Raw genomic sequence first — 26,670 nt, forward strand, 5'->3', positions numbered from 1 at the left:
TGAGGTTCTGTGCAGCGTTGCAGGTTGTGCCACTTAACACTTGCATCTTCATGGTGTGCTATTGCCATGACAACCAGATTATCTACAGCATCCCCAAAATGCCTTTGTTTATGTGGCTGATAAAAATAACTGATCTTAGCATTGCCTTTTCATGCTTTACATGTGGAATGAAGCTGTGAAATGTTCTCAGTAATTCATTTTGCCAACTGTGGCATGTTGGCGAAGTGAATTAGCCATGATTTGGTTATAAATGCTGGCTAACTGTATCACTCTTCTCTCTGCTTCTTCTTCCCTCCCATCGACGGTGCAGGAAGTCATATGAGTTTGAAGACTTACTGCAGTCATCTTCTGAGAACGGCCGAGTGGATTGGTACGCACAGACCAAGCTGGCCCTCACACGCACTTTATCTGAGGAGAACGTCTACGAAGACATCCTGGGTAGGAGATTTGGATGGGATGTGCTGGGCAGGAGCTTTGGACAGGGGAGGGATTTCACTGCTAACACTGAGTAACTGAGAAGACTCGTGGTTAGCAGACACTCACCGGAGGTGCTGAATAAAGTGTATTTATTATCCAAATGCAAACCAAGACACATTTTACACAGATTATTGGCAAGTAATAAGAGAAATGGATGGAAAATTTCAAAACTCATCAGCTTCAAAGATGAACCTGAGGCATGTGGAAACCAGTTTTTATTTTTATTGGCATCTCTCCTCTTTCTTTCTTTTGTATTGTGGATTAATTCTCACAGCTCTGATCTGTCCGTTGTGATAAGCTTGTCACCATTGAGATAATGCGAACGCTCTGAAAACAGCCTTGAAGTCAATTCCATGGTTCAGAAATAGGATTGTGTCTGGTTCCAGATACCACTGAAATTAAGAAACTAGGTCCCACAACCTTTGAAACTGAGTTTTATTTCGTTCTCTAACTTCTAAGGCAGGTCAGTGCCATTTTAAAGGTTATTTCCTGTAATACTCTCAATTTATAATGTGTTTTTTAACATTGTGGGTTAGATGGCCTTTTATGGACTACAGAATAGAAGCATCACTCTTGAAAAAACCTTAAGTTTTAGTAGCTGCAGGCTGGTGCTGTGTAAAGCTCTTGGCTGGATTTAGCTGAATAGGAAGAGAGTAGCTGCATTGGCTCTTGCTGTACAGCTGCAATCCTACAAAGGTGGTTTGCGTTTGGCATGGGAGGAGGTGCAGTTTCTCAGGAGCAGACAGGACATTATTGTTTTGATATGAATAACATCTCATTATACTTGATGAGAAAGATCTCTCAAAGAAATCATGTTCCTCTGGGACTGATGGCAAACAGGGTGATGCCAGTCCATCCTTTTTGATATTTTTGAAGCTGTCATAGAATCATAGAATAACCAGGTTGGAAGAGACCCACTGGATCGTCAGTCTTGTTTGTGGAGCCAAGGGCCCTGCGTTTGCCTTTTTCTTGTCTTTACTTGGGGAGCCAAAGGAACAGGGAGTGGCTGAGCAGCTGCTGGGTTTTTTTGTGTTGGGGCATAGTGGGAGGTCTCAGAAACCACTGAGTGAGGGTCACCTCATCAGCTGGAATAACACGGATAGCATTACGGTGTGGCTGTATAGGCAAATCCATCCATTGAAACACAAGCACACCCCTGTGTCCAGAGATTGCAGAGAACTCAAATGCCAGGCTGAAATTTATCTCCTTTCCAGCTTCTAGGTGCAAAGATCAGAAGAAAAAAAGATAATGGGTAATTGTCAGCTAATGGGGCATATTTGGTTTTTTGTTTTCTTGCTGCATGTTTAGGCTTTGCGTGGAGTCAGTGATCTTTAATTCATTCCTGCAGCCTGGTGGTGTTACCATGGAAGTTTGGGAAAAGGGTGGAAAGAGAACTCAAAATAGGCTAGTTTTGTTTTTCACAAGACAGCAAATGGGTATAGTCCACAAAACATAAACAACATGCGAAAACCACGTTAATGGAGGGGAAACCAAGACTTCAACTGCGCTAGTGCCAGCCCACACATGCCATGTGTGTCCATCAAGGCATGCAAGCACACACATACACCCCATATTCATATACATGACTTCAAGAGGGTTCAGCTGTTGATAGGAAAGCCATTCCCTTTCAAGGCAAGCCAGACAGGTTCCCTTCATGCACCATCTTTTTGCCTTTTTGCCTTCGCTTACCTGGAATATTGGAAATTGTACTGGACAGGTGAATGACTAGGTTTATCTGTCAAAAAGGGGGAAACTGTTTATTCTTCTAGACTGAGGCTAATTGGACATGCAGCCAAGCAGTCTGAGGAAGGGGTAGGCAACAGAACCGAAGCTTATTCTTTTTTCTCCAGTCTACCCAGTTATGTGACAGCTGAAATATATTTTCAGTACTGAAGTGTGCCATTGGATTTGGAAAGTGGAGTCACTTTCAGGGACTGGAGCATGTTTGCTGACAAAATATTCTTGCAGACTTGCTTTCTGGAGTTGCACCTGCTTACTTTCTCCTTCTTGGTGAATTCGGATCCACCACTGCAGTGCTGGATATCACCAAGCCATTGTAGAAGAGAGTGCTGAAAAGACTTGGGTTTCTGTCCTTGTCTGAAGACTTCAACTGCAACCCTGCCATCCCTGTCGTCATTGTCATCCCCTCCCATTTAATGGCTATAAACTGGGGAGGAGTGGATTTAGACTAGATATAAGGAGGAATTTCTTCACTATGAGGGTAGTGAGGCACTAGCACAGATTTCCATGGAAGCTGTGGCTGCCCCATCCCTGGAGGTGTTCAAGGCCAGGTTGGATGGGGCCTTGGGCAGCCTGGTCTGGTAGGACGTGTCCCTGCTTATGGCAGGGGGGTTGGAACTGGGTGATCTTTAAGGTCTCTTCCAACTCAAATGATTCTATGATCCCTAACTCCAGGGAGAAAGCATCTTGACTTTAGATGGCCTGGGTTAGGTGAGGTGAATCCTTCCCTCTTTCTGAAGTGAGGCATGTGGGACTGAGGTATCCATGATCGGTAGATGTGTTTAAAAACCTTTGTGGTGTGACACGCATCCACGTTCAGAAAGTGGATTAAATCTGCACAGTCAGCCCAAGAGCAGTGCATTGCTTCAGCCCCAATTGAATGATCATTGAAGATCCCACCTAGGCATGGAGTTTAAATAGAGGAGAGGGGACCTTTATGCTAGCCTTGATCTCACAGTTTCGTTTGGACAATTCTAAGCAAAAGACTGGAAAGAAGGAAATCTAATTATGTACAGATGTGCCTGAGAACCTCACAGTCCCTCTGAAGGCAGGGAAATGAACTTGAGGACTTGCTGGGTCTTTTCCATCTGTAGTATCTGTGATATGTTCATATGGCTGCATATGTCAGTGTCAGGATTTGGACACTGTCCAGCAAGCAGCTGGACTACTAGGGCTATGGAGAGAATAAAGCAGTTATAGGAATGCTTGAGAACAGGTCGTTATGTGGGAGGTGGGAAAAGGCCAGCAGATCCCTAAACAGATTTTTATGGCAAACCTCAAGGATGTTCTGCCCTTACAATCTCTTGCTTGTGGCTTTTTTGCTGCAGATCCACCATCAAAGGAAAACCCCTATGAAGACATTGAAACTAACAGCCGCTGTCTGGGGAAGAAATGTGTCCTGACCTTCCCAGCATCCCCCATCTCTTCTGTACCTGGGACTCCCACTAAGGTACCTTGATTCAACTGACCACCTTTCCTGCTCTGGCAGGTTTTTGGCTGAAATCCAGGTCCTGTGTGGAAAAAACAGTTTTGCTGATGACTTTCATCATACAAAAATGCTGGGGAGGGACTTTTTACAAAGGCATATTGTGATAGGATTAGCAGGAATGGCTTTAAATTGCAGAGGGAAAGATTTAAAGTAGACATAAGGAGGAAATTCTTCATAATGAGGGTGGTGAGGCACTGGAATAGGTTGCCCAGGGAAGTTGTGGGTGCTCCATCCCTGGAGGTGTTCAAGGCCAGCCTGATCTAGTTGAGGTGTCCCTGCCCGTGGCAGGGCGATTGGAACTAGGTGATCTTCAAGGTCCCTTCCAACTCAAACCATTCTATGATTCTATGTCAGGGTTTTTTTGTCTTTTACCACAGAGTACAGTGCTATAAGAGGGGATTTACTGCCCTTTAGCAAGATGAAAAAAAGGCATCATTCCCTTATACAAATGGTTTTGGGTTTCACTTTTTTCCCCTCTAGGGCTACCTTCTCCTTGTAAGGGGCAAGACCCTCTGCTGACATAGTGCTAGAAAAGTCTTCCTCCCCCCAATGAGGGCATTTAAGTGGTTGGGTAATCAAGCTTTGCAGTGGTCTTAGCTCAGAGTCAGTGGACACTACACGGTCTGCCCATGCTGATGCCAAGATGCCTCTGCAGTTGCCTCCCTTAGGTTGTCTGGTTTGCTCTCTCTTTGATGAGGCTGATTGCTGGTAAGTAATGCAATGCCAGTCCCCTGGTTAGGGGGCGGATACTAAAAGGGTGACCCCACCAGCAGCACAATTCACAGATTGGTGCCATTTTCCTCCCTGGCAGTGAAACCAAAATAAGAAGTAAAACATTGGTCTGCACCTCTTGCTCAGGGCTTACCAAAGCCAGCCCTGCTTTCAGCCTTCCAAGCTGTTTTGGTTAATTCCTGTTGTCTGTTTAGATAGTCCAAGCCTGGAACAGTAGGGGCAATGTGACAGCAGAAGTCATCTTGGCAACAGCTGGGTTCAGGGTGAATAGCAGGAGTTGTAAATGTGGTTTTCCTGACCAAAGGGTTTTCTCACGCTTTCCAAGTTGCGCCTATTAGCAGAGCTGTTACCCATTTTCAGAAGTTTGGTATGCAGCATTTCTTGACATATTGCTGTTTCCCAACCACCTTAATCAGCAACTGAGACTCCTTTGGATAATTCAACACTTAAAAGCGTAAATTGTTCTGTGTGATTCTCAATCCATTTTTCTTGTTGCTAGTTAGGTCTGGAGCAGTAAGTATATGACTTTGGCATAGAGTTGATTTCCCCTGGCAAGCTTTGCAATCACCTGTGCACCCTGTTTTCCCAACTCTGCTGTCAAAAGGAGGCTGCAGCATTACACAGGAATGCTTTTCACCATAGATATGGTTCCCAGCAGGAGGCACTTAGTGTAAGTGCTGAATAGGAGTAATTATGTTCACTTAGTGTTTGACATCTAAATCCCATGATCTGCATCAGTTAGAAAGAAGTGCTGCAGCTCTCTTGGCAACTAGCAAGTCTGCAACTGCCGTGTGAATCACGGTGGAGGGGCCTGCCCAAGTTTAAGACTGATGGGAAATGTGTCTGGACAGACTTTCATAACCAGTGCAGGATGAGATTCTTCAATGGCCTTTCCCTGCCTCATTTTATTCTCTTGTCATAACTGCTGGGAAAACCTGTAGGAGAAGACAAAAATTGAGCACCTTTCTGGTGAGAAGTGGTTTGCCCTTTATCTAGAGCTGACCTTTATTCACGGATGCTGTTTTTGGTCAGGGACTTTAAGAACTTTACTCTGGTACTTAAATATCTACTGTTGCACTCCCACTGAACTTGCTAGTGCTTATAAGGAAACCAGTCACCATAATTGTATGTTGTGATATTTCTGGTACCTTACTATGAAATATCAATTCTGGCTACTGTTGAAGACAGCTCTACTGACAGTGCTTCTTGTATGGTCTCACTGCTTCTCTGTTCCTCCTGGCTTGCTGCTCCTTATCCAAAATGTTTGTGGTTGGCTGGTTGGTTAGTCTTGTCCTGTTTACAGTCCCAGCCTCTTGATTACACAAGTTCTGGGAGAATTTATTTCACTCTGGAGCAAGGCTCCTTGGCCAACCTCTGAGACTGAGTTTTGGTCCGGAATGAATATGGGACAATTAAATTGCTGGTGAAGATAGTCCTGGTCCAGTCTGGCAGCTGGGTGAGCTCCTGGTATGTGCAGAAGTCCATGAGCATCCTCAGGGCTGTGTGCTGTGGCTGTGCCACTGTATTTACCGCCACGACAGTGTTAGCAGTGAAGCAAAGCTACATGAGGTACTGTGTTCATTCATTCCTTCTTCTCCATTTCCAGTTGCTTTCCAAGCCCATTTTTTTCCGACAAAACTCAGAGCGGCGGAGTTTCAAACTGCCAGACATTCGGAAACTGAGCCGTGATGGGACTGGATCACCATCCAAAATCAGCCCTCCCTCGACGCCCAGCAGTCCAGATGACACCTTCTTCTCCTTGGGAGACCCTCAGAATGGCAGGAGGAGAAGGAAGATTCCAAAGGTAAATCTAAGGCTTTCCTTCTCTTGCTTCTTTCAGGCAGGATTGCGAGTATGAGACAATGTTTTCTTTATTTTCCAATGTGGTATCACTGTAATAAAGCTGTTGTCCTGGAAGGGGACTTGGCTTGCATTTACCTACTTCCTGCCTGTAGAAGGAGGCTCAGAAACATCTCCTCAGGTTTTGAAGAAGATATTTTTTCCATCTGAGATATCTTGATTATCAGGAGAGATAAAATAAGAAGTGAAAAGCGCATTTCAATTTTTGGATGAAAGTTGAAGTTTGTGAGAGGAGGGAAAAAAATGATAATTCTGCAAAAGTTGTAGCCTATCATATTTCCTCTTTGCTTGATGGATAGGACAGTCAGAAATTGTCTATGTGTTGTGTTGTTGTTCCCTCCTGGCAATCTGCTGTTCTTTGCTAGGTCTCATTCATGCATTTGCTGTTTGTAATTCAAGGTGTAAGGTGTAGTCGTAGGTGAACAGTGAAAATACTAATATTTGAGTGACAAAAAGGAGTTGTCTGTAGTCAAGAGCGTTTCCTGGAGCAACGTTTCCTACTTCATATTTGGATACAGCATGACTCCGTTTCATTTTATTTTCTTTCAGATCTAGCAGGAAGTGTATTCAGTCCAAATTAGGTTTGGCAGCAGTCTATGTAGTGAATGTTTCAAAAACACAGTTACAAAACCACAGTTGCTTATTCCAGTCTTTGCAGGACAAGCACAGACTACCAGGGACTGTCTGTGGTGATTTTTTTTCTGAACCTGCAGTTTTCATTTGGGGCAAAAGGGATGTATTTGTGTATCATATTTGTTTCCTGGTTGCCAGATCTATGTTCATGATTGCATTAATGATTTTTGAATGCCCTCTCTATACCTCAGCTCTTCAGGAATGAGCCAAACACTACAGATGTCTAGGGTTTTATTCGCCCAGTACATGTACACATCTGTACTTGTGCTTGATGTCTATCAGTGTATTCATATATACTTTTATGTCAGCTAAAGGGAAGATTACAAGTATGTATTTACCAGGCTGTGCCAGTGAACAGTCTTGGAGAGCAAGCTCTGAACTGACATTTACTGCATCAGCAGCAAAATCAGCCTGAGACTGAGCTGGGCAGCTGGATGGAGGCTGCACTTCTGCATGAGAGCATCCTATCTCTCAATTAAATATTTGGATTCAGAGTTGCCTGACCAAGTCTGTTGTGGGTCTGTCTTACTGTGAGCTCTCAGGACATGTGCAAGGATCTCAGACTTTCTGGAATAAATCTGAATGCTGTGGCCATGTCCTGCTGCTCCTGCCTGGGGTCTTGACAAGGAGGCAGCTCCCCTCAAGGAGGCAGCTCCCCTCAAGGAGGCTTAGGGAAGCCTGGCATGGTCCTGCAATTCCGCTCCCCTTCGGGGATGGATAGGGAGACTAGAGGCACTGAATGAGGCACTATGCCCAACACTGAAATGGCCTCTCTCCTGGTCAGCCAGGAGGCCAGAGATTAAAGGATTTACGAAGAAAACCACTAGTAGAAAATAATTCATCATCATTGGCTTCCACCCACTTAAATTTCCTCAGTATTCCTTGTATGATGCGTTCCCCCCATAATGGCTATGAAGGCTTTTCCAGCACGTCCCACAATGGATGTTAAAGGCATAAAGACATTAAAGTTTGCTGTCATACTCCAGCCAGTTTTCTACTTTGATACTCGCAGACCTGGGCAGGTTCCCAAGGGACCTTCTGGTGCTCCATGGAACATAGGCCATGGTATGGAGAGGCCCAGGTGGTCAAGCTGTTATGGCCACGCATTGTGGAAGCGCATTAAGGCCTGGCCTTTCATCGGGGCTTGTTATCTCCGGCTCCTGCCGTGCCAGGGTGACTGTACTGCTTCTGTACTAGAGAGAGCGTGGCCATTGGCAGCGCAGCACAGGTTGCTGTGCAAGGTAATTGTCACTTCTGGGCCATCAAGTGAAGAGCTTCAGTGTGGCCACGATTTGGAACCACTTTGCATGAAGTTCTAACTTTCTTTCTTGCTTGGGAAGGAAAATAACCTTGTTTATTTGTTTGTGTGTTTACTGAGCAGCTTGTGTTGAAAATCAATGCCATTTATGAGGCACGAAGGGGAAAGAAACGTGTCAAGAGACTATCGCAGTCTACGGAGAGCAATTCAGGGAAAGGTAAAAGAACTTTGAATCATCATACGTCTAAGACTTTTTGAGGACTTGTCTCAGAGTTTAGGCTGGCTTAGTGGTTTTTGTGACTTTTTTAGTGCTTATTCCAGTCCAGAGTGAGCTTGTGTTGAGGCTTCCACGCTTTCTCTTGTGAAGATAAAGGCTATTCCTCTGCCCAGAAGTGTTTCATTGAAACTGAACTTTTTTGGTTTTCTTACTTCATTTTCATTCCATGGCTTTACATGATAACCTTGTATGTCACACCAAAAATGTCCCCCCTTTTTGATGTTTATTTCTGGAACGGACTGGAAACTTTGGAGAGGAATGTTCTGTCCAAAAAATCTTATTTATTGAGATCAAAACATTATGTGGGAATGTGTCACTTTAGTAAACTGTCCAATGAAATACAGTAGATTTTGAAACAGTCCTGGTCCTTTAACATCCCAATAAACAAATAGGCTCAGTTGGGAACCAGAGTTTCTAGACTCAGTTGCAGCACCATCTCCATTGTAGCAAGACTGAGACTTTCACCCTCCCACTCTCAATTAACAACTGACCAGAAGTGTTCAGATACCTCAGAGCGATTACTTTTAAACATCACGTCTGTGAAACTTTAAGTTATGTCTTTCCAATACAGTACTTTTTTTCCAAAACACCCTAATTTCCAGCAAGAGCTGACCACTAGCTCTATATGTTTCCCAGTTAGTGATTACTGTTTATCCTATTTGATATAGGATAGACACCCTAAGGGTGGACAACTGTGTTGAACCTTCAGGGATGGATGACTTCAGGCATCCTTTAAGTGACCTGAAGGTCATCCTTTGTCCCATCCTTTTGTCCCAGCTTTTCAGACTGTGGTGAACCTTCAGGAGAAGCATCTCAGACTTGTCTCTACATCATTTTTACACCCCTCCCTGAAGCACCTAAGGCATCATTAACAGAAATAGGCTGTTGGACCATATAGACCTTGAGTCTGATTCAATCTAGCAATTGTTTTTATGTTGGTTTGCTTGATTTTATGTTGATTTGCTTGTGTTTATCCCTTGTCCTGCACACTACTGCATAGTAATCCGTATTTTGCCTTGGTGTTGTGCTTGTACAGACTTGGGTAAAATAACTTCTCTGGTATTTTATTCTTCATGCAACTCTTCCAGCTGTGCAAAATTGATTTTGTTTGGTGTTTTTTTAATTATTCCCTGAAGGAATGGGAAGATGCCAAAGTTAGTAAGCTGAATGTGTGTGGGTATGTGCACCCTTGAAAAGAACAAGGCCTTTGGGATTTATACTGTCTTCCCCCTGAAGTTGCCAGGCCTGGCTTTCTGGTGCTGGTGATAAGAAATGCACAGTAATAAATAGGATTTACTTAATTCATTTACCCCTTTCATTTTTTTGTAGTTACAGATGAAAACAGTGAATCTGACAGTGATACTGAAGAGAAGCTGAAAGGTAAGGCAAATGTGTGAAGAGAGCAAATGGCTCCCAATAAACACTGCTCTGAGATCCTAGGTCAAGATCTCTCCTCTAGGTTCTGTCTTTGGAGAAGGAGCTTGTTTCTACTCAGAATACAGTAAAAAAACAGAGATCTTGATGCTGCAGAAGAAAATACTTGGGCAGAGAACCATTGGTGTCCAAGACAAACATCTGTTCCAATTCCTACCAAAACTCTTCGCACTGACTTTTGTAGGAGATGGCTTGGACACTGTGGAAATACAGTGAGGTTTTGCTAAGTACACAGTCATAAATGTGTGACCAGGCTGAGAAAACCAGTATTACATGGGACAGAGTGTTCAGAAACCCCACTACACGTTTACTATGGGAGAAAAACCACCAGCCAGACTGTCTAGCTGGGAAAACAGAATTGCACTATATGATTTATTTCTAGTTAAACTCTTCTGTGTTGCCTAAGCGAGGATGAAGTGCTGCATTCCTCGCTTCACTCTGGTAGAGCTGTGTCATATACTGGTCTCTGTAGTATTCTTCTGAAACCTTCTTGTACTGGTAATTAGCCTTGTGGCATTGGTGGCTTTACAGTCTTTTGGGCATTTATGTGGCAAATTCGAAGTCCTGTCAGAGGTAGAATGCAAAACGGAAACTCCCTCAGATTCCAAAGTTCCCTGACTCACAGGCGTACCTGATCTGGGTAGTAGGTCAGTTCCCAAGCCAAAAAGGCAAGAATAAGCAGTATCTGGGCTCTGTGTCAACCACAGCATATTGTGCTTAGGAGTGGTTGTCCTTACCCTCTTTCAGGCTTTTAGAACAGAAACCTCAGTCTAAGTTCCCTCTTGTGAGTGCAGCTTCCCACACAAGAACTGTTGTAGGCTCTTGCTTTTCTCTGAGTTGGGAAATCTTTTTTCCATACTGTTGTCTTAGCAAGATCAAGCTGAAAATTCCTGTCACCGCCTACTTCATGATAGATTCTTAGGCTACGCCTGGAGACAAGGAGAGACGGTTTGCACCCAGATTGCGCAGAAATTATATTCACAACTGTCTTGAAACATGATGTTGTGAAATATAGTCCATGTTCAGATGTAGCTGAGAAAGACCGTGTAGATGTGTCCAGGATGACTCAAACTTCTGTCTGTTACTGGTTGCCATAGGGCATTATATGCATCATCCTGTGTTTCTCTGTAACACCTGTACCGCTGCCACTAGGACTGCCTGTAGAAGAAATGATGGAGGTTATGAGGTGCTGAGGGGCGTGGTTTAGTGATTGATAGGAATGGCTGGACTCGATGATCTGGTGGGTCTTTTCCAACCTGGTGATTCTATGAAGTCGCCTCAAATCCAACAGCACTGGACTCTGAACAGTATCCAGATCTATAGCTGGATCTGGGTGACTGTACACGTCCACATAAATGTGAACAGGAGCTGTGGCATTTGCTGTTTGCTCTAGGTACACTTGTATTTTGCTCTATGCTTTTTTGAACTGTCGACTTCCCTGTTTTTTAATAGGAAAGTGACATGATTTAGCAAGTCTCTTTTATCAGGGACTTTCAATTTGGTATGTTTCAGTTAACAGACCAAGTACACCAGCCAGTTATCTCTGCTTAGTAAGTCACTGTGCGTCATTTGAGACACAGTAAATCATCAGACAGCAATCTTCAGGCTGCCTGTCAGAGCTGTAAGTGCTGACCCTTGGGAAGGAAAAATGTTTAAAGAAAAGCTCTGTCATGGTGACAGCAGTACAATCCTTGTGTCTTTGATAGGTTGCTCAGAATATAAACAATACAGAGCTTGAGCAAGCTTTTCAGAAGCACTCAGCATTGCTGTGACAATGCTTCTTTTGAAGTCCCTGGTAAAACAGAAACCACTTCTGATTAGAGCAAATAGCAAAACAGGTGGTGAGAGAAGAGAGTCTAAGCCATTTATCCAGGACTTTAACTATCCAGGGATTATTATACTCTCTGACAAAGAGCCACCTCAAGATTGCTTTCAATAATATTGTCTGGAATAGTCCATGAGTGGCACAACTTTACCAGACAGAAGGTCAAGAGTCTATCTTAAAGTATATACCATCTCTCAGGAAGCTTTGTCTCCAGGCAGACATCTTATGTGTTTGGAGTCTCCATATAGCTCTGTGGTTGTCGTTTCTGTCAAAACATTGTGTTGCTGCCCACATTCACAAAAAACAGAGTTGTGTGAATGTGCTGAAGTCTCTGCTTGTAGTTAATTCTTTCTTTCTTTTGTAGTAGGGGTAAAGAAGACATCATGGAGATTTAATCTGGGATGTGACTGTAAAACAAAGCAGGGGGGTGGTCTTAGGGAATCTCATCTACTCTCTTCTCAGCAGGCAGCTTTTCATTACTTTCCATGCTGGAATGTTTATTGTCCCACAGCTCGTGTGTTGCAGTTACAGCTTGCTTGGCAGTTTTTCTTGTTTTCTTATTGTCTTGGGTGAACTTGTAGAGACCTGGTCCTGAGAGATTAGGTTTAGGCACAGGAAGGACTGGAATGAGCCAACCATTTTCATTTGCACCTCTTGCCATGTTTGGTTTGGTTTGTTGTTGGCCTACAGACCAGCCTGTGTTAGTGAAGCTGGAGTCCCCAGCATTGCTCAGTCAGTGGAGCCCCAGCCTGACCTAAGTGCTGGTCTTATAAAACCATGGGGATCGCTACCCACGGCCTTCTCTGAACAAAGGTGATCAATCACCTTGCTGTGCTGGTTTTGAAAGATGCATAAGTGAATGCTAGGATGAATGCCCAGACATTATCTGCTACACCATGTCCCATGTGGATCTCAGTTTGGGTTGTCTTCAGCTGTAAAAGCTATCCATTAAATCCATCTGCTGACAAAGCTCTTTCAGGGTGATGGCATTCACAAGATTATGTCCTATCTCTGTAGATATTTATAGTGCAGCATCCAAATGTTTTCTTCCTCTTACTCAGCCACTGACAATAAATGCAGTGAGGTGTTTTCAAGTTTATCTGCAAGTCCCTGCAGAACGCTGCTGGTGCTCTGTGCAAAGACCTAGGCATAGTCACAATCTTTAATCTTTTTCTTCTTAGCTCACAGCCAGCGCCTGGTACATGTGAAATCTCGCCTGAAGCAAACACCGCGGTACCAAACCTTGGAACGGGACTTGATTGAGTATCAAGAGAGGCAGCTGTTCGAGTACTTCGTTGTGGTGTCACTGCACAAGAAGCAGGCTGGGGCTGCCTACATCCCTGAGGTTACCCAGCAGTTCCCCTTGAAGGTGTGATGCCTGTCGGGAAGGTCTGGCTGACATGTCTCCGACTGTGTAGCACACTTGCACAGCTGGAGAAGCCACAGCTTCTCTGTGGACTGCACATTGTATTAGTGACCCCTCTGCTGTGTCAGTGTTTGGTGAGACTGAAAATACAGGGGCTGCAGTCACCCCTCTGAGAATTGTCATGGTATTCCTAACTGTTGGAAGAGCAGCTGATTTAGATCTTTTGCTGCCCTTGGCTATGACTTTTATGTAGCTTTTCCCTTCCTCCCCCTTTTCTCTTTAAAGAAAAATGACACTTGGGAAAAGACACATGCTCTTAAAGGGAAGGCACAGCTTTCACTAGTGGCCTAGTTCAAACTGGGAAACGAGTTGAAACACAGAGCCAGTGTTACAGCCCCTGCAAATGGGATGAAACAGGAGCTCCCCTCAGATTTCAATTCTCTCACCCCTTGCTAGAAGATGTGTCCCAGATTGGAGGCACAATATTGCAGGGGCAGGTGCTGCAGATGCTGTGCTTGGTGGAATTGGGGCACAGAGTTACTTTAAGATATCTAAAGATTAGGTGAGCCAGAATCACAGAAATTTTAATATCTTCCAGGCAGAACTTAGCCTCTGTCATCACCTCTTCATTTGTCACAGGAAAAATATTTGAAGTCATTCCATCCCCACATGACTAATTGGAAACATTCCTTCTCTCTGTTCTGCTAGCTTGAGCGCTCGTTCAAATTCATGCGCGAAGCAGAGGATCAGTTGAAAGCTATTCCCCAGTTTTGCTTCCCTGATGCAAAGGACTGGGCCCCCATCCATCAGTTTGCCAGGTAAGTACTGTACTTTGTATCCTGATTCATGAGAAACAGATTTATAAATCAAGTTAATTAAATAAGAGAGCTGATAAGGTAGGAAATGGGCAGAGTCTTGAGAGTGGTATATTGGGAATGGAAGAATATTGTGAGTTTATTCCATTTGTATGCCAGAGACTTTTATGGTGGCTGATGGGTATCTTGTCTTTCTGGTTTCTCTTTCTGCAGTGAAACGTTCTCATTTGTCCTTACGGGGGAAGATGGAAGCAGGCGCTTTGGATACTGTAGGAGGCTGCTGGTAATTATCCTTGCTTTTTTCTTTTCCTTGAGATGCAGCCTTCTGTGGGGTTGATGTTACTGGCACCTATTCTGGAAAGCGGAAAGCTACTGCTCTTTTCTTCAGTATGGAAAGAAAGAGCAGCAGCAGAGCAGCTTTGCTCTCTTCTGCTCCGCTCAGTGCCAAAGTCCCTCTCCATGTACCATCCTCCACTCTTTTACTTTTTCCTTACACCGGTGCTTAATGTTATCACAGAGTCACAGAATGCCAGGTTGGAAGGGACATCAGGGATCATCTGGCCCAACCTTTTTAGGTGATATATAGTTTAAATGAGATGACCCAGCATCCTATCAACCTGAACCTTAAAAGTGTCCAGTGCAGAGGAATCTGCCACTTCCCTGGGAAGATTATTCCGACGTTTAACTGTTCTGGTGGTGAAAAGTTTTATTAGGATCGTAGAATCACCACGTTGGAAAAGACCCAACCGGATCATCGAGTCCAACCATTCCTATCAAACACTAAACCATGCCCCTTTTGTCAGAATCTTCCTAGGACTAATTGATACCTCTCTTACCCCTTCCATGGAGTTTGTCTCTCTTAAGTTTTGATTGCTCCTAAACAGTTTTCTAGACCTGTGCTCATCCTGTAGGCTCAGAGTTGTCTTTGTACAGTGTCTGCGCTGCCTTAGTCGTTTGACTTAAGAAGGCTGGGATGATACTGTGGATGTGCCCATTTCTCCCCATCATTTCTAGCATACCAGGGTTTGAGCCAGACTTAAGGTATTGTCATTAGCAGACAAATGCTGACAAATAACTGCAAGTTTCTTAGCCAGCCAAGTGAGCTGCAGAACTAAGAGACCTGGTCACTCTGTCTCTGCAGTAGTTATAGTTCTGACATTTTCTTGGTGGTTTTTGTGTGTGTATTTGTGTTTTTCTTGAAAGCCCAGTGGGAAAGGGAAGCGTCTTCCTGAAGTTTACTGCATTGTCAGTCGCCTTGGATGCTTCAATCTCTTCTCCAAGGTGAGGAGGGAGAGAGGGAATTTGGGCTGTAGGCCAAGAGGGACCTGAAAGTGAAGTCAGCACCAGCAGAATGGGGATCGGGGAAGCTGGTGGCTGAAGAAAGGGCTTGAAATGGTGCTGGCAGGGCAACTGCATGCTAATTCCAGAACCTAGCAAAAAGGAAAACCGCATTGTCAGCTGTTGCCTTGTTCCTTCAGCAGAATGAACAGAACACAGGCACTGACAGATTAAAAGGCCGAGTCCTGACTTGGAGGGTGGAGGGGAATTTGCAAATTTTAAGCTTTCCAATGACCTCATGGGAGCTGAGTTTCTCCTGCTGAAGGCAATTAAGGGTTTTCAATTGCATGTTTTACCTTCTTCTTTACGGTTCAAGGCTTCATGTTGGTACTGGGTTAAGGAGAGAACATAGGCACTGCTGCACTTTGTTCCTAGTGTTGCCTCCCTCCTACTGATGTTTTTGTGCCTTCATGCTTTCATTTCAGATCTTGGATGAGGTTGAGAAGAGACGGGGCATTTCCCCTGCTTTGGTGCAACCTCTCATGAGGAGTGTCATGGAGGCACCTTTCCCAGCTTTGGGCCGAACGATTACAGTCAAGAACTTCTTGCCAGGCTCAGGAACAGAGGTGAGGACGCCATCCTAGGGAGAGGAAGACTTAGGCCAGCAAATGGTGCAGGGTTGGCATTTGAAGTTGGGACGGTGACATAGCACTGGGGATATTCAAGGACAGATTATCTGGCAACTGTGTGGGGAAGCTCGGAAGTAAAATAAGGGGCCAGAGTGGTTAGTATGGAGACTTAAGTGACCTCAGAATCAAAAGGGAAAAATTAAATGAGAACACAGCTATGCTAGAATGGAAAAATGAAAGAGGGCATTGGCCTTGGATCTGCTCAAGCTGCCCCCCTTTAACTTTCTGAAAACAGGATTCATAGCGTATGCTCCAGCATCCTTAATGCAGAACCACTGTTAATATGGAACAGGGTGCTGGTCAAAAAATACCTGAAATCATAAAACCACACAAGGAAGGTGTTGCAGCCTTTCAGAATGGAAGTGAGAGTATGTGTTTCATCTCCCACAGGGTGGTATGAGGACAGCGGGAGGGTTTTAAGAGTGCAAATCCTTAATGGGTGGTATTGAAGGGCTGCGGAAGGGTGGAGGGAGCCAAACTGAATGTAGTCCTGGCCGTACATTCTGTTGGGCATGGTAAGCTTTGAATGTGAGAGAGGGGAAGGTAAGCAAGTTGATGGAGTTGTCTCTGAGGGCTTTCACCATTGTGCTGCACCATGACGTTCTCCTCAACCAAACCAAAACCATACCACACTAAGTGAAATTACTGTGGAGCACATGCGAAGCTGGTTAAAAATCTGCACTCACAGGCTCTGAGAATGTTTTGGCTGTTTTGTTTGTAGGAGCTTTAACGTTCATTAATTGTCTAGTTGATGGCATAAACTTCACATTTATGCAGTGGGTAGATGACAGCATTGGGATGGGTTGAAGGCACTTTGGAGAGTAACAGATTAAAATTCAAAATGACCTTGTTAAATTGGAGGTTTGGTCTGAAATTCAACATGGACAAGAATGAAATGCTGGAAAGAACAACTGAGTAGTCTAATGTAACATGAAAGTAACAGAGTGAAAAACAGTACTTCAGAAAAGGATCTGGTGGTATAGTGGGCCATAAAGTGAGCGGAAGTAACAGTATGGTATTATTTAGACAAACCCTGGCATTGTGAAAGAAAATGACGAGGTGAATAATAAATGAAAACAATTTTTCTGCTTTCCAATATTGGTGAAAATCTCTTCAGAGTACTGTTTTCCAAAAAAATGCAAACACTAGGAGAAAGTGCAAAGATTGGGAAAACTGCTTGATATAGAAAACAAAGAAGGACACATGATAATAACCTTCCAGTGTATGAGAAGGTTCCTACAGAGAGACAGGTGACCAGTTGTTCCAACTGGATACTGAGGGTAAGGCAACAAGTAGTTAAAGTAAATTTGCCACTGACATGTTACAGCTACAGGCTTGGTGTTGCTCAGGGTACTTCAGAACTAGACAAATTTTCCTGTGGGATTTATAAACTATGTGATGTTGGAGACTTTTGAGAATAATTTAGGTAAGTTTCTGTCTAAGATGAGGAGAATGGGGTGCTAAGGCTCTTTTCTGTAACTGGTATAAAAATTTATAGTCAGTAAGTTTGGCATTCAGATTCCTGCAGTAAAAATAAATAAATAAATTGTAACTGTAAAAATAAGAGTGCAGATTTGAAAGGCTCCATGCCATTCTGTGGCTTGAATCCCAGAAAGGCTGGAAACCACTCCTAGCTGGACACAAACTAGTTTTCCGCCTTATGAAGAGCTCCCTGTCCTCAGTCCAATGGGGAGAACTTGTGGTTGGTCTCATGCTGTGCCCATAGGAGTGGACTCTGGATCACCTTCATCTGGAAGAAGGATTATTGGGAGGTCTGTGGAAAGACAATTTGAGGGCTTAATGCTGTGTGGTGTTCACCAGCACAGTAAGTAAGGCTTGTTAGCTGTGAAACACTTATTGTGTCCTTGCTTGTCAGGGCACGAGTGGACAGCAAGAGCTGACCTGTGGTCTTTTTCTCTCCAACAGGTCATTGAACTGCGGCGGCCTCTTGACTCCAGGCTCGAACATGTTGATTTTGAGTCCTTGTTCGCATCCCTCAGCGTGCGACACCTGAGCAGAGTCTTTGCCTCCCTGCTTCTGGAAAGGAGGGTGATCTTTATTGCAGACAAGCTCAGGTACCCTCTTGCATTTCCTTAAACACAATTCTGCCAAGGAAGGGAGGCTTAGGAGACCACAGTGACTGATCTTTTTGTCTTGATCTTTTTTCTTCTCTTCTCGTCTCTAACTTTGTATCTTTGATGTGAGTAAGGCTGCAAGGAACTCAGGCCATGCACGTTAATTTTGCTTTGCAGCTTGCAAAAAGCATGCTGCTTTTCGTTTCCAAGGAGAACCAAATTCCCTTTCCTCCAGATGGTTTCAGAGCAGATCCCTGGTGCTAAAGAAGCAAAATCCCATCCTTTTGCTTCATGATGCTGCAGTGTTCACCACTGAGCTGTGCTGGACTTGCCAGCAATCAGGCCTGGGGCAGAGTCATGGTCCCTTCTGGATTGTTCCCTGGTGGCAAAAAAATCTTCTTAAATCCTCATTTTGTATTTTTAATAATCGCTCCTAAAGACTGTTTTTCTTGTGGGGTATGAAATTAAAGGATGCAGTGAGGGGGGAGCGAGACAGAGGACTTTCCCTTTCCATTTTTAATCTGCTCCATTTGCTTTTTTTAAATTTTTTTTTTTTTTTGCTTGTTCTCCTAGCTTATGAAAGTGGGCCCAGGTTTCTTTAAGATCTTATGCAGCTGGTGGCTGGCAGCTCTCCAGCCCTTGAAGCACTTGAGGATTCAGGCAGGAGAGTTTGCCAAGGCTGGGGAAAGAAAAGCTGCCTGGATGAGTAATGACACTTAGGAGCATGCTCAGGTTTCAGGAGCATACAATGCCCCTAAGCTGTCTGTTTTCACAACTTCCAGGCAGCAGGCTGCAGCTCTGGGACTGAGCGCTGGGGCAAAGAACAGGGAGGCCCCTTCTCCAGGAAAGCAAAGGGAAAAGTCATCCTGCAGGGATCCAGGGCTCTGTGCAGAGCTCAGGCAGTCTCATCACAGGAATAGGAAGGCTGGAGAGAGGGAAGCTCTAGCATCCAGGCAGTGCTGGCAGTCAGATAGGGGAAGATTTGTCTCTTCATAATCACATTATAGGTGTAGATATTTAGTATTCAGGGTACTTATGCTGCATGTTTCATGCAGAGCATTCAGACTTGCATGGAAGATGAGAGCATTCATCCAAACACTGTATTTCAACGTAGCACCTGTGATTTATGTAATAATTTATGGTGACAGGCTTTGTTTTCAAAGGTTTTTCATTCTGAGAAAATCTGCTAAGGATGCAGATGACGTTGCAATCTCTTCATGAGGGCTGGGTGGTAAGAGTAAATCGTAGGGAACTTTTTTTTAAGGCATCACTTAAGAATGAACCTTTATTTATCAGGTCTTTTTCTATCACATCTTTATAGAACAGCGTACTACTATATATTCTGAGCATGGTGAGTGTTATAGAGTATCTCTAATTCAAAGAACTTTGATAGGTTTTGCTGTCTTTTTCCCCTGTATCTTTTGTCAGTATATTCAGGGTCCTCAGGAATGAGTCCAGCCACCCAGGCCTATAAAAGAGTATGGGAAACAGTTATAGAATCATAGTTTCTAGAACCTGTAAATATACCATGAACCATTTCTTCTGTGAAAAAGAAGGATTGTCATGCTTTAAAGATCCAGGATCTGTTAGGCCACAGGTCTCAGATTCAAATATTTACCATAGATTTTGCAACTTGTTAGAAGACTTCTAACATTTGCTGTTTCTGAGAAGACCTTGCTCTAAGCAATTTCAAGAGACTTTTTTGTTTTCCTGTAACAAAATAGGAAGTTTCTCTGGCTCATTTTTGTGGAGAAAAAACTCAAAGATGACCCCAAGGGACTGTAAAAGCTTGAAAAACAGAAAACAAATAACCCTTGGAATTAAATAAATCGTTGTATTTTAATCCAGCCCAGTGACTTAAGCGCGCTGCGTTGGTGAGCCTTTCATAAGGTAAAAAGTTTCTTCTACTTGTTGGTTGAAATTCCATGTTTTGAAAGCTGATGGTATTGTAGGTACAGGATCTTCTGTCCCAGTGTTACTTTTCCTAGGACAGGAAATCATTGAACTCAATGAATATGAAGTAGTATTTATTTTAGAGTTGAAAATGCCAGTTTCAGAGAAAAGAAAAGACATGCTTTTTGGCAGTAGCTTAAGAGAAGAAGGAAAAAAAATATGATAAAAGCAGCTGTTGGAAACTGCTCAGAGGTTAGGAATGCGAGAAATAATCCAGCTGAGATGGATTAATGAGGAGTGTGCAGGTGACATGGTGAAAGATGCATACAAATTACATTTATCATTCGTCTTTGCAGTTCTTCATGTGGGCACTATCAATCGCTGTCTGTCTGTGTGTGTAAAGGTGTGCCTGGGTGTGAGTGACAGAGAAAATTATGTATGTAATTTATTTACATCTTTTAATTGCTATAAAATCAGTCTGTGGGAAAAGAAAGCTCAAAGGTCTCTTGCCAAATACTGTGTGAACTGTGAAATGTTTTCAAGCTGAGCCAAAAAATGCATCCAACAAGTGTACAGCAAGTGAAATACTTTGTCTTTTCCATCTTTAGAATGAACATTGAGTGTTTTTTAAAGACTTGTCAATCCAAAGCTTGGCAACAGAAAAGGAAAGAATTTGGTTTATTAGTTTTTGGGTAGGGTTTTTTTTTCTTTCCCCTCTATTGCTATGGAAACTGGAGTATACATTGCCTTGCAACCCAGGAAAATGACTTTGTTAAAACTATGTTGGTATGTGTAGTCTTCCCTAGCTTTTGTTCACTTCTGCACTGTAAACTTTTTGGTCCTGGGACAGTGGAGGCCGTGTCATGGGTTAGGCACTGCAGCACGAGAGCTGCTTTTGTTTCCATGTGATGCTGCCCAGCACACAGTTTGAGGCACTGAAGACCAACGTTTCCAAATAAAATAACCTGATTTCAATTCAGAGGGCTTTTTGAATCAGGAAAACTTACATAGGCTTAAAATCAAGGCATCCTTTTTCCAGATAGCTTCAAAAGCCTGTTGTGGATCTGACCAACTTGAGCAATTGCCTCTGTCTCTGCCAGAAACCACAGCTGTGTCAACAACACAAAGTGGTCATTGTTATCAAAGGCAGATCTGAAAGAATTAAAGTAGACACTTTAAATGTGGCCATCCCTCGTAAAAGGTAATTAATCATCAAAAAGAAGCCTTTTCCATCTGCTACAGAACCAAATCTGGGACTGTGAACTCCAGCCTCCCAGATTTCTTCTTTTTATATTGTGGTTAGAGAGAAGAAGAAACCCAAGGATGAAGTTTGAATGTTGGATAGCGGTGTTGTTTTTTCAGAGCATCTTAACACTACTAACCTACCATGTCAGTGGGAGGCAGTGACAGTCCCCACAGCTGATGGAACTTGGCATCGTCCTGGTGGGATTTGCAGCAACGCTGCGCAAAGTCACGGAGCAAAGTTTGGAAGCTCCTGTGCCTGTTAAATGTTGTAAACCAGATCTGTGATCTGTCATAAGTAAAGCCAGATGTGACAGTGTCAGAAATCCAAAGGTGTTTGTAAAATGAATCCTAGTGTAGCAGAGCTTATAAAAAAGAAAAGAACACAGAATCGAACCATCTTAAATTGCCAAATGCCAGCAAATTTCCAGCAGTTTGGTTAGTTCAGGGAACAATGGGCTTTCTGGCATAAAACTCCAGAAGTCTGATTAATTCAATAGCATTTTTCAGAAATCATGAAGTAACTTTAAACCCTAAGAGAGATTCAGCTTGGGAGGCTTTTTATTATAGCATAGGTGCTTGCATTTGTAGCGGCAAGCTGGAAACCCTGTAGTCAGTCTACATTTGAGGAGGAAAGCAACCAAACTGAGCACCCAGTATCCTTCCTTAGAAGCTGTCACAAGTTGTCAGGGTGTCTCTTTAGAGCAAGTCAATCTAGTATTGGAGCACGTTTTTCCAGGAGCGGAAGAAGAGTTTTTATGTAACTGCAGTCACTGTGTTCAGATGTTGTATTGGCCACTGCTGTTCAAGGTGACTACCAAGAAGCAGCAGCTTCAAAGGGTGTTGTGTTTGTAGGTTTTCGCATAGGTTGCCTTGCGATGGCGAGACCTTTTGTTTGAGCAAACAAGTGTCAAAAATTGCTGCAATGTCATTATTCTGACCAAGGGAGCGCTCAGCCAGAGGGATCTGTGTGTCGATCTGTATCCAAATCAGCCCTGTAAGGAGACATCTGACATGGTTCTTTGTGTACCTTGGTAATTTTTAGACCTCTGTACTAGTGATGTCTCATTCAGTCTATTTTGCAAGCTCCTGTGCATGTGACAGCTGATGTGCAGCTCAGTCATGATCACTGCAGGAGACTGAATGAACCTATGGAAACGTGCTTTGGATCTTGAAAGTGTGCTTTAAAGATATGTGGTGTTTTGACAGTTAGCTGCTGAAACCAAAAGCCTTAAAAACGCGGTTCTGTGTCCCATTTGAACAACTGGCAGGAACTTCTGTGGCCGGAGAGTAGTACCTGATGCTGCCTAGAACACAGCGCAACCACATTGGGTAGATCTTTTAATTCCTGGTGACGTCTGAGAACAAAACACAGCACCTTGTGTCAGTATCACTCCAATGGCAGCAGTCATCATCGTGGCTATGGCACACACATACTGGGATATCAGGCTTTCAGTAGGGACATTGAGTGCCTTTTTGGTATAAGAGCCCTCAAAGAGCTGATGGATGCTGAAATAAATAAATAGTGCTTTGCAAGTGCATTATACTGTTCAGGTTGTGTTTCTGCACATCTCGCAGAAAGTGGCATCCAGCTTGAGCACTGCCCAGAGCTTATTCACCTTCTACTCAGAGGAGTACGTGCTGTTTTACATCTGTGGTGTAGTTTGGGCAGTCTCTCCCACTGCTGTCTGAAGAGAACGCTGTCGCACAGATGGCATAAAAGGAATTTATCATACGGGATCCTTTTGCAAGGCTCATTAGTCGTGGTATGAATCAACAGTCCCGTAGTGCTTGTTGCAATGCTGTATGCAAAAGGAGGAGGGAGCTTAAGCTTGAGTCATTCCAGGGGACTGAGTTCTGCTGGGTTCTTGGCAAGCTGCACCTCCCTGAGGCTGTCTGCAGAGCAAGCCTGACTGAGTCACATGTGGGAGAGACACCTCAATGTTACCTCCATCTCTGAACCACTCTGCCTTCAAAGCATGCTCACAAACCTCAACCCTCTCAGTATTGTTCCCTGAAAATGTCTTCCACGGTGAGAAACGTTGCAGAGCACAGATCACTAGGATTCATCCCAGAAGCAGTGAAGCATTCACAGATAGAAGGGTGGAAGGGGAAACTATTTTTTTTTTCACTTCCCACTGCGTGGTGCATACAATTTCAGACTTATACAGCTCTGTCTGTGACTTCCACTAACTGGACCTTGGCTATTTTCCTCCCGCTTAATTTCTCACATACCATGTGTACTCGCTGGGACTTGAGAGCAGGGTTGAGGGAAGAAGAAGCCACAATCAATACAGTAGGAGGTAGCGTGCTGTAATATCTCACCATGCTGTAAATAACCATGCGCTTCAGCTGCTTGTTGTTCCTCTGTAGAGCTATCTGGAATCACAGGGATACTTTCCCTTGGTTTTCAAGTGCTGTCTATAAAGGCAGTTCCCACCTTGAGGCAAGGAATTTGGATGTGCCTTCAGATCAGGGATTTGTGACAAAAGTGAAACTACTAACACTTCCACCTTCAACCTGTCTTCAAAGAAGAGGAAGTCTAAGAGGAGTGCCACAGTGCTGCACACAGGTGGTGAAGGCAGGAGGTCTTTCAGGTTTCACCACAATGATGATGATGGTTATTCCTGTTGCAGTCAGAAATGGAGGAGTAGAATATATGCTCTGCAGTAATGGAGGAGAGGAGAAGCCCCTGCTTTTTGCATCTGCTAACCTGGCCTGAAATGTATGGGTGTACAAGTAAAACCACCTTGAAGGAGACAGTCTTTAAAGGATCTCATTAACTTGGAGTGCACTTCTAAGAAGGCACATTCGCTTTTTGTTGCAGTTCCTTTCAAGAACAGCTTGTATGAAAGATACAAGAGGAATTATCTACTCTGATATTGTTCCCACATTTTTTCTAGGTGGGATTTTGTTTTGTTGGGGTTTTTTTGGTTTGGTTTTTCTTTGGTAAATGTTCCTATTTCTTTTTAGCTCTGTATTTTCTCATTATTTTCATTTTGTTTCTCTCTGATTCATTACCTGTCTTGCATGCATAGTAGAGACAGCAAGACGTGGACTTGCTGATGAGGGCAGGCGTAGCTTGAGGACAGCAGCCAAGGGGCAGCTAGCAGGGATTATTACGGGAAGGGAGGGAGTGCTCTAAGATCTTCCTAAACAAAGATGTGGAACTGAGGAGTTTTTCGCACCTAAAGGCTTAAAGCTAACAGTCTGTGACACAGCCTTTGAAGGGTCCTCCTCTGTTTTTGTAGAGTATCCCTTTAAAAAAGCCTCTGGGAGTGCAGGGAGAGGAAAGTGTCCCCATTTTGTGAAGAGACTTCTTCAGTGCACACGTCCCAGGCTTAAGCGCCTGTTCCCTACCTTTTACAATCCTAGGTAAAACTCTCATATTAAGCAGATTCCAGCCTTGCCCCTGGGAATTACTTATCTTCAAAAACCGTCATGTCTTTGACAATGTTTACTCCCCGATTTCTTCATATGGTCACACTGTCATCTCTGCAACCATCATCATGTTCTGCTAAAGTGAACTGACCTGGTGAAAGCCAGCCAGCTGTAGCCCAGCCACGTCACTCAGCTCAGTGTGTGTGTTACAGCACGGAGATTCAAACCCCCCAGATTTAGCTGGAGCCAGGGGGAGGGAAAGCAGGCTTCACTTCTCAGAGTGAGCTCAAGTCCACACCCATTAGACCCTTTCCCTCTCAAGTTAGTAATAAACTGCCTGATCCAAGTTGCTGAGTGTAAATTCCCCTTTGGAGTTTAACAGGAGCCAGCTGCATGCTCTTCCTCAGCGATGCGAATCCTCCCGGCTGCACCAGCCTCCTTCCCCTCCTCCAGCTTTTGAAGACCTGGGTGCTAGTAAAACAAAATGATGTTATATACAGAGTTTGTAGTGGCCGGCCTTCCCCTTCCCTTGGTGCATGCAAATGCTTCCAGACCCAGGATGGATGAGTAACTGGTGCCCTGTGGCAAGCTCTGCCGTGGCTGACTGCTCCTGCCAGAGAGCTGGTGGCATTTCTGGACAGACCCTCTTAGAAGTTGTCAGCAAAGGCACTTCAGTGCCGAGCCGCCAGTGGCATTTGAAGGGGAGGGAAGGAAAGCTGTGGTGCCATGAGCTACGGGCAGAGTCCTGCAGAGGCTGGCCATGTGCTCCCATCTGGGGCTTTCTCTACCCTGTGGTTCTGAGTAGCTTTGACGGGCTCCACAGTGCCTGGATAGGCTCAGCTGGAGACTGCTGCCTTCTTCCTTCCCCCGTGCCTCTGGCATTGGCTGCTAGGAGCTATCAGTAAGATTTGGACTGGTATAAAAGCATGCGGTTGGCGTGCAATTACTCCTGCTATGGGTTGCTCAAAAGTAAAGCACATATGCTGCACAGGTAGCAAGCCAAGGGGCTGGAAAAATCTGCAGGAACACCTGGGGACTTAGTGGCTGCAGGTTGTCCCCCAGGTTTTGCCAGGGAGTCCAAGCAGGCCATCCAGCTGCACTGCCAAGGCTGATAGTGTGTTCAGCATGTAAGTGGGCACAGTGCAGCCTGACAGATTGCTGCTGTGGTGGTGGAGATGCCGTCTGTGCCTCACAGCACAGAAGTGCTGTCTGTGCTGGACGATATCGTCCCTCTGTGTTCAGGTCTGTGGCTTTCCCATGGGAACAGCCACAGAGGCACACTGTGGGAGAATAAAATCATCTCTCTCATGAGCAGAGGCATGAAAGATCCTGTGTCTGTCCACTGTGTCCCATCAGGGCACTGGAGGAGCAGATGCTGGATTCAGTGGGACCCATCCCTTGTCACTTGCATGTGGGCCAGGATCATCTTTCATAAGCCGGGCTCCTTCCTCAAGTCATTGCTCCTGGAGCTGAAAAATGGGGTCAAAAAACAGGGAAAGCAACTAGTAATTGCAAGAATCAATCAGGGAACAATTGAAACAGCCCTGATTTCTGGGAAGCACCGCTCATCATCTGACTGACCAGGCCTTGCCCTTGGTGTGTTTCATCTTCCAGCACTCTCTCCAAGTGTTGCCATGCCACGGTGGCTCTCCTGTACCCTTTCACCTGGCAGCACACCTACATCCCCGTGCTGCCACCTTCCATGATTGACATCGTGTGCTCGCCTACCCCCTTCCTCATCGGCCTGCTCTCCAGCTCCCTGCCCCGCCTGAAGGAGCTCCCTGTGGAGGAGGTGAGCCACGCACATACACTGCAGTCATGCTCTCAGTTGCTTCAGTGGCCTAAGTCATCATCTGTCCCAGAAAAGTTGCTCTTGAGAGTTTACTTTGGCAGCTGATGATGTGGAGGTGCTAAGCTGTCCTCCTGGCTCCTGCAGGCAAGGGGTGAGGGTGGAGGTGGACATCCCCTGGGGAGGTAGAGGTCTGTGCTCTGCCTTGTCAACAGTGTGGGTAGGAGATGATTTTATTAAAGTTTCTGTTGATTTCTGCATAGTGTTATCTGGGGCTAAGCACAAAGTCTGCTGGGCTTGGCGTGCAATTGCTACAAATTGGGCGGGATAGCTGCCCCTGTAATTAACACGGGTGCCTAATGAAAGGAATACATAATTAAGAACTAGATTTCTGGCGCAAAAGGGTGAACGCAGCAA

At 44.4% G+C, this 26,670-nt stretch overlaps 1 protein-coding gene across 3 annotated transcripts in view; it reads left to right on the forward strand.

Moving 5' to 3' along the window:
* Positions 1-26,670, forward strand: part of DENND2A (DENN domain containing 2A) — a 63,600-nt gene that overhangs the window by 31,355 nt on the left and 5,575 nt on the right. For all 3 annotated transcript variants that reach the window (XR_011337581.1, XM_069859024.1, XM_069859025.1), the window contains exons 4-15: positions 311-438; positions 3,546-3,667; positions 6,045-6,242; positions 8,313-8,406; positions 9,796-9,846; positions 12,907-13,094; positions 13,800-13,909; positions 14,120-14,189; positions 15,110-15,187; positions 15,670-15,810; positions 17,800-17,948; positions 26,079-26,256. Coding sequence is in view for 2 of the 3 variants with exons in the window: in XM_069859024.1 (XP_069715125.1) it covers positions 311-438; positions 3,546-3,667; positions 6,045-6,242; positions 8,313-8,406; positions 9,796-9,846; positions 12,907-13,094; positions 13,800-13,909; positions 14,120-14,189; positions 15,110-15,187; positions 15,670-15,810; positions 17,800-17,948; positions 26,079-26,256 (1,507 nt within the window). In the remaining variant the exon portion in view is untranslated. The remainder of the gene's footprint in view (positions 1-310; positions 439-3,545; positions 3,668-6,044; positions 6,243-8,312; positions 8,407-9,795; positions 9,847-12,906; positions 13,095-13,799; positions 13,910-14,119; positions 14,190-15,109; positions 15,188-15,669; positions 15,811-17,799; positions 17,949-26,078; positions 26,257-26,670) is intronic.

Source organism: Phaenicophaeus curvirostris, chromosome 1 (assembly GCF_032191515.1).
Source record: "Phaenicophaeus curvirostris isolate KB17595 chromosome 1, BPBGC_Pcur_1.0, whole genome shotgun sequence".
NCBI classification, from domain to species: domain Eukaryota; kingdom Metazoa; phylum Chordata; class Aves; order Cuculiformes; family Cuculidae; genus Phaenicophaeus; species Phaenicophaeus curvirostris.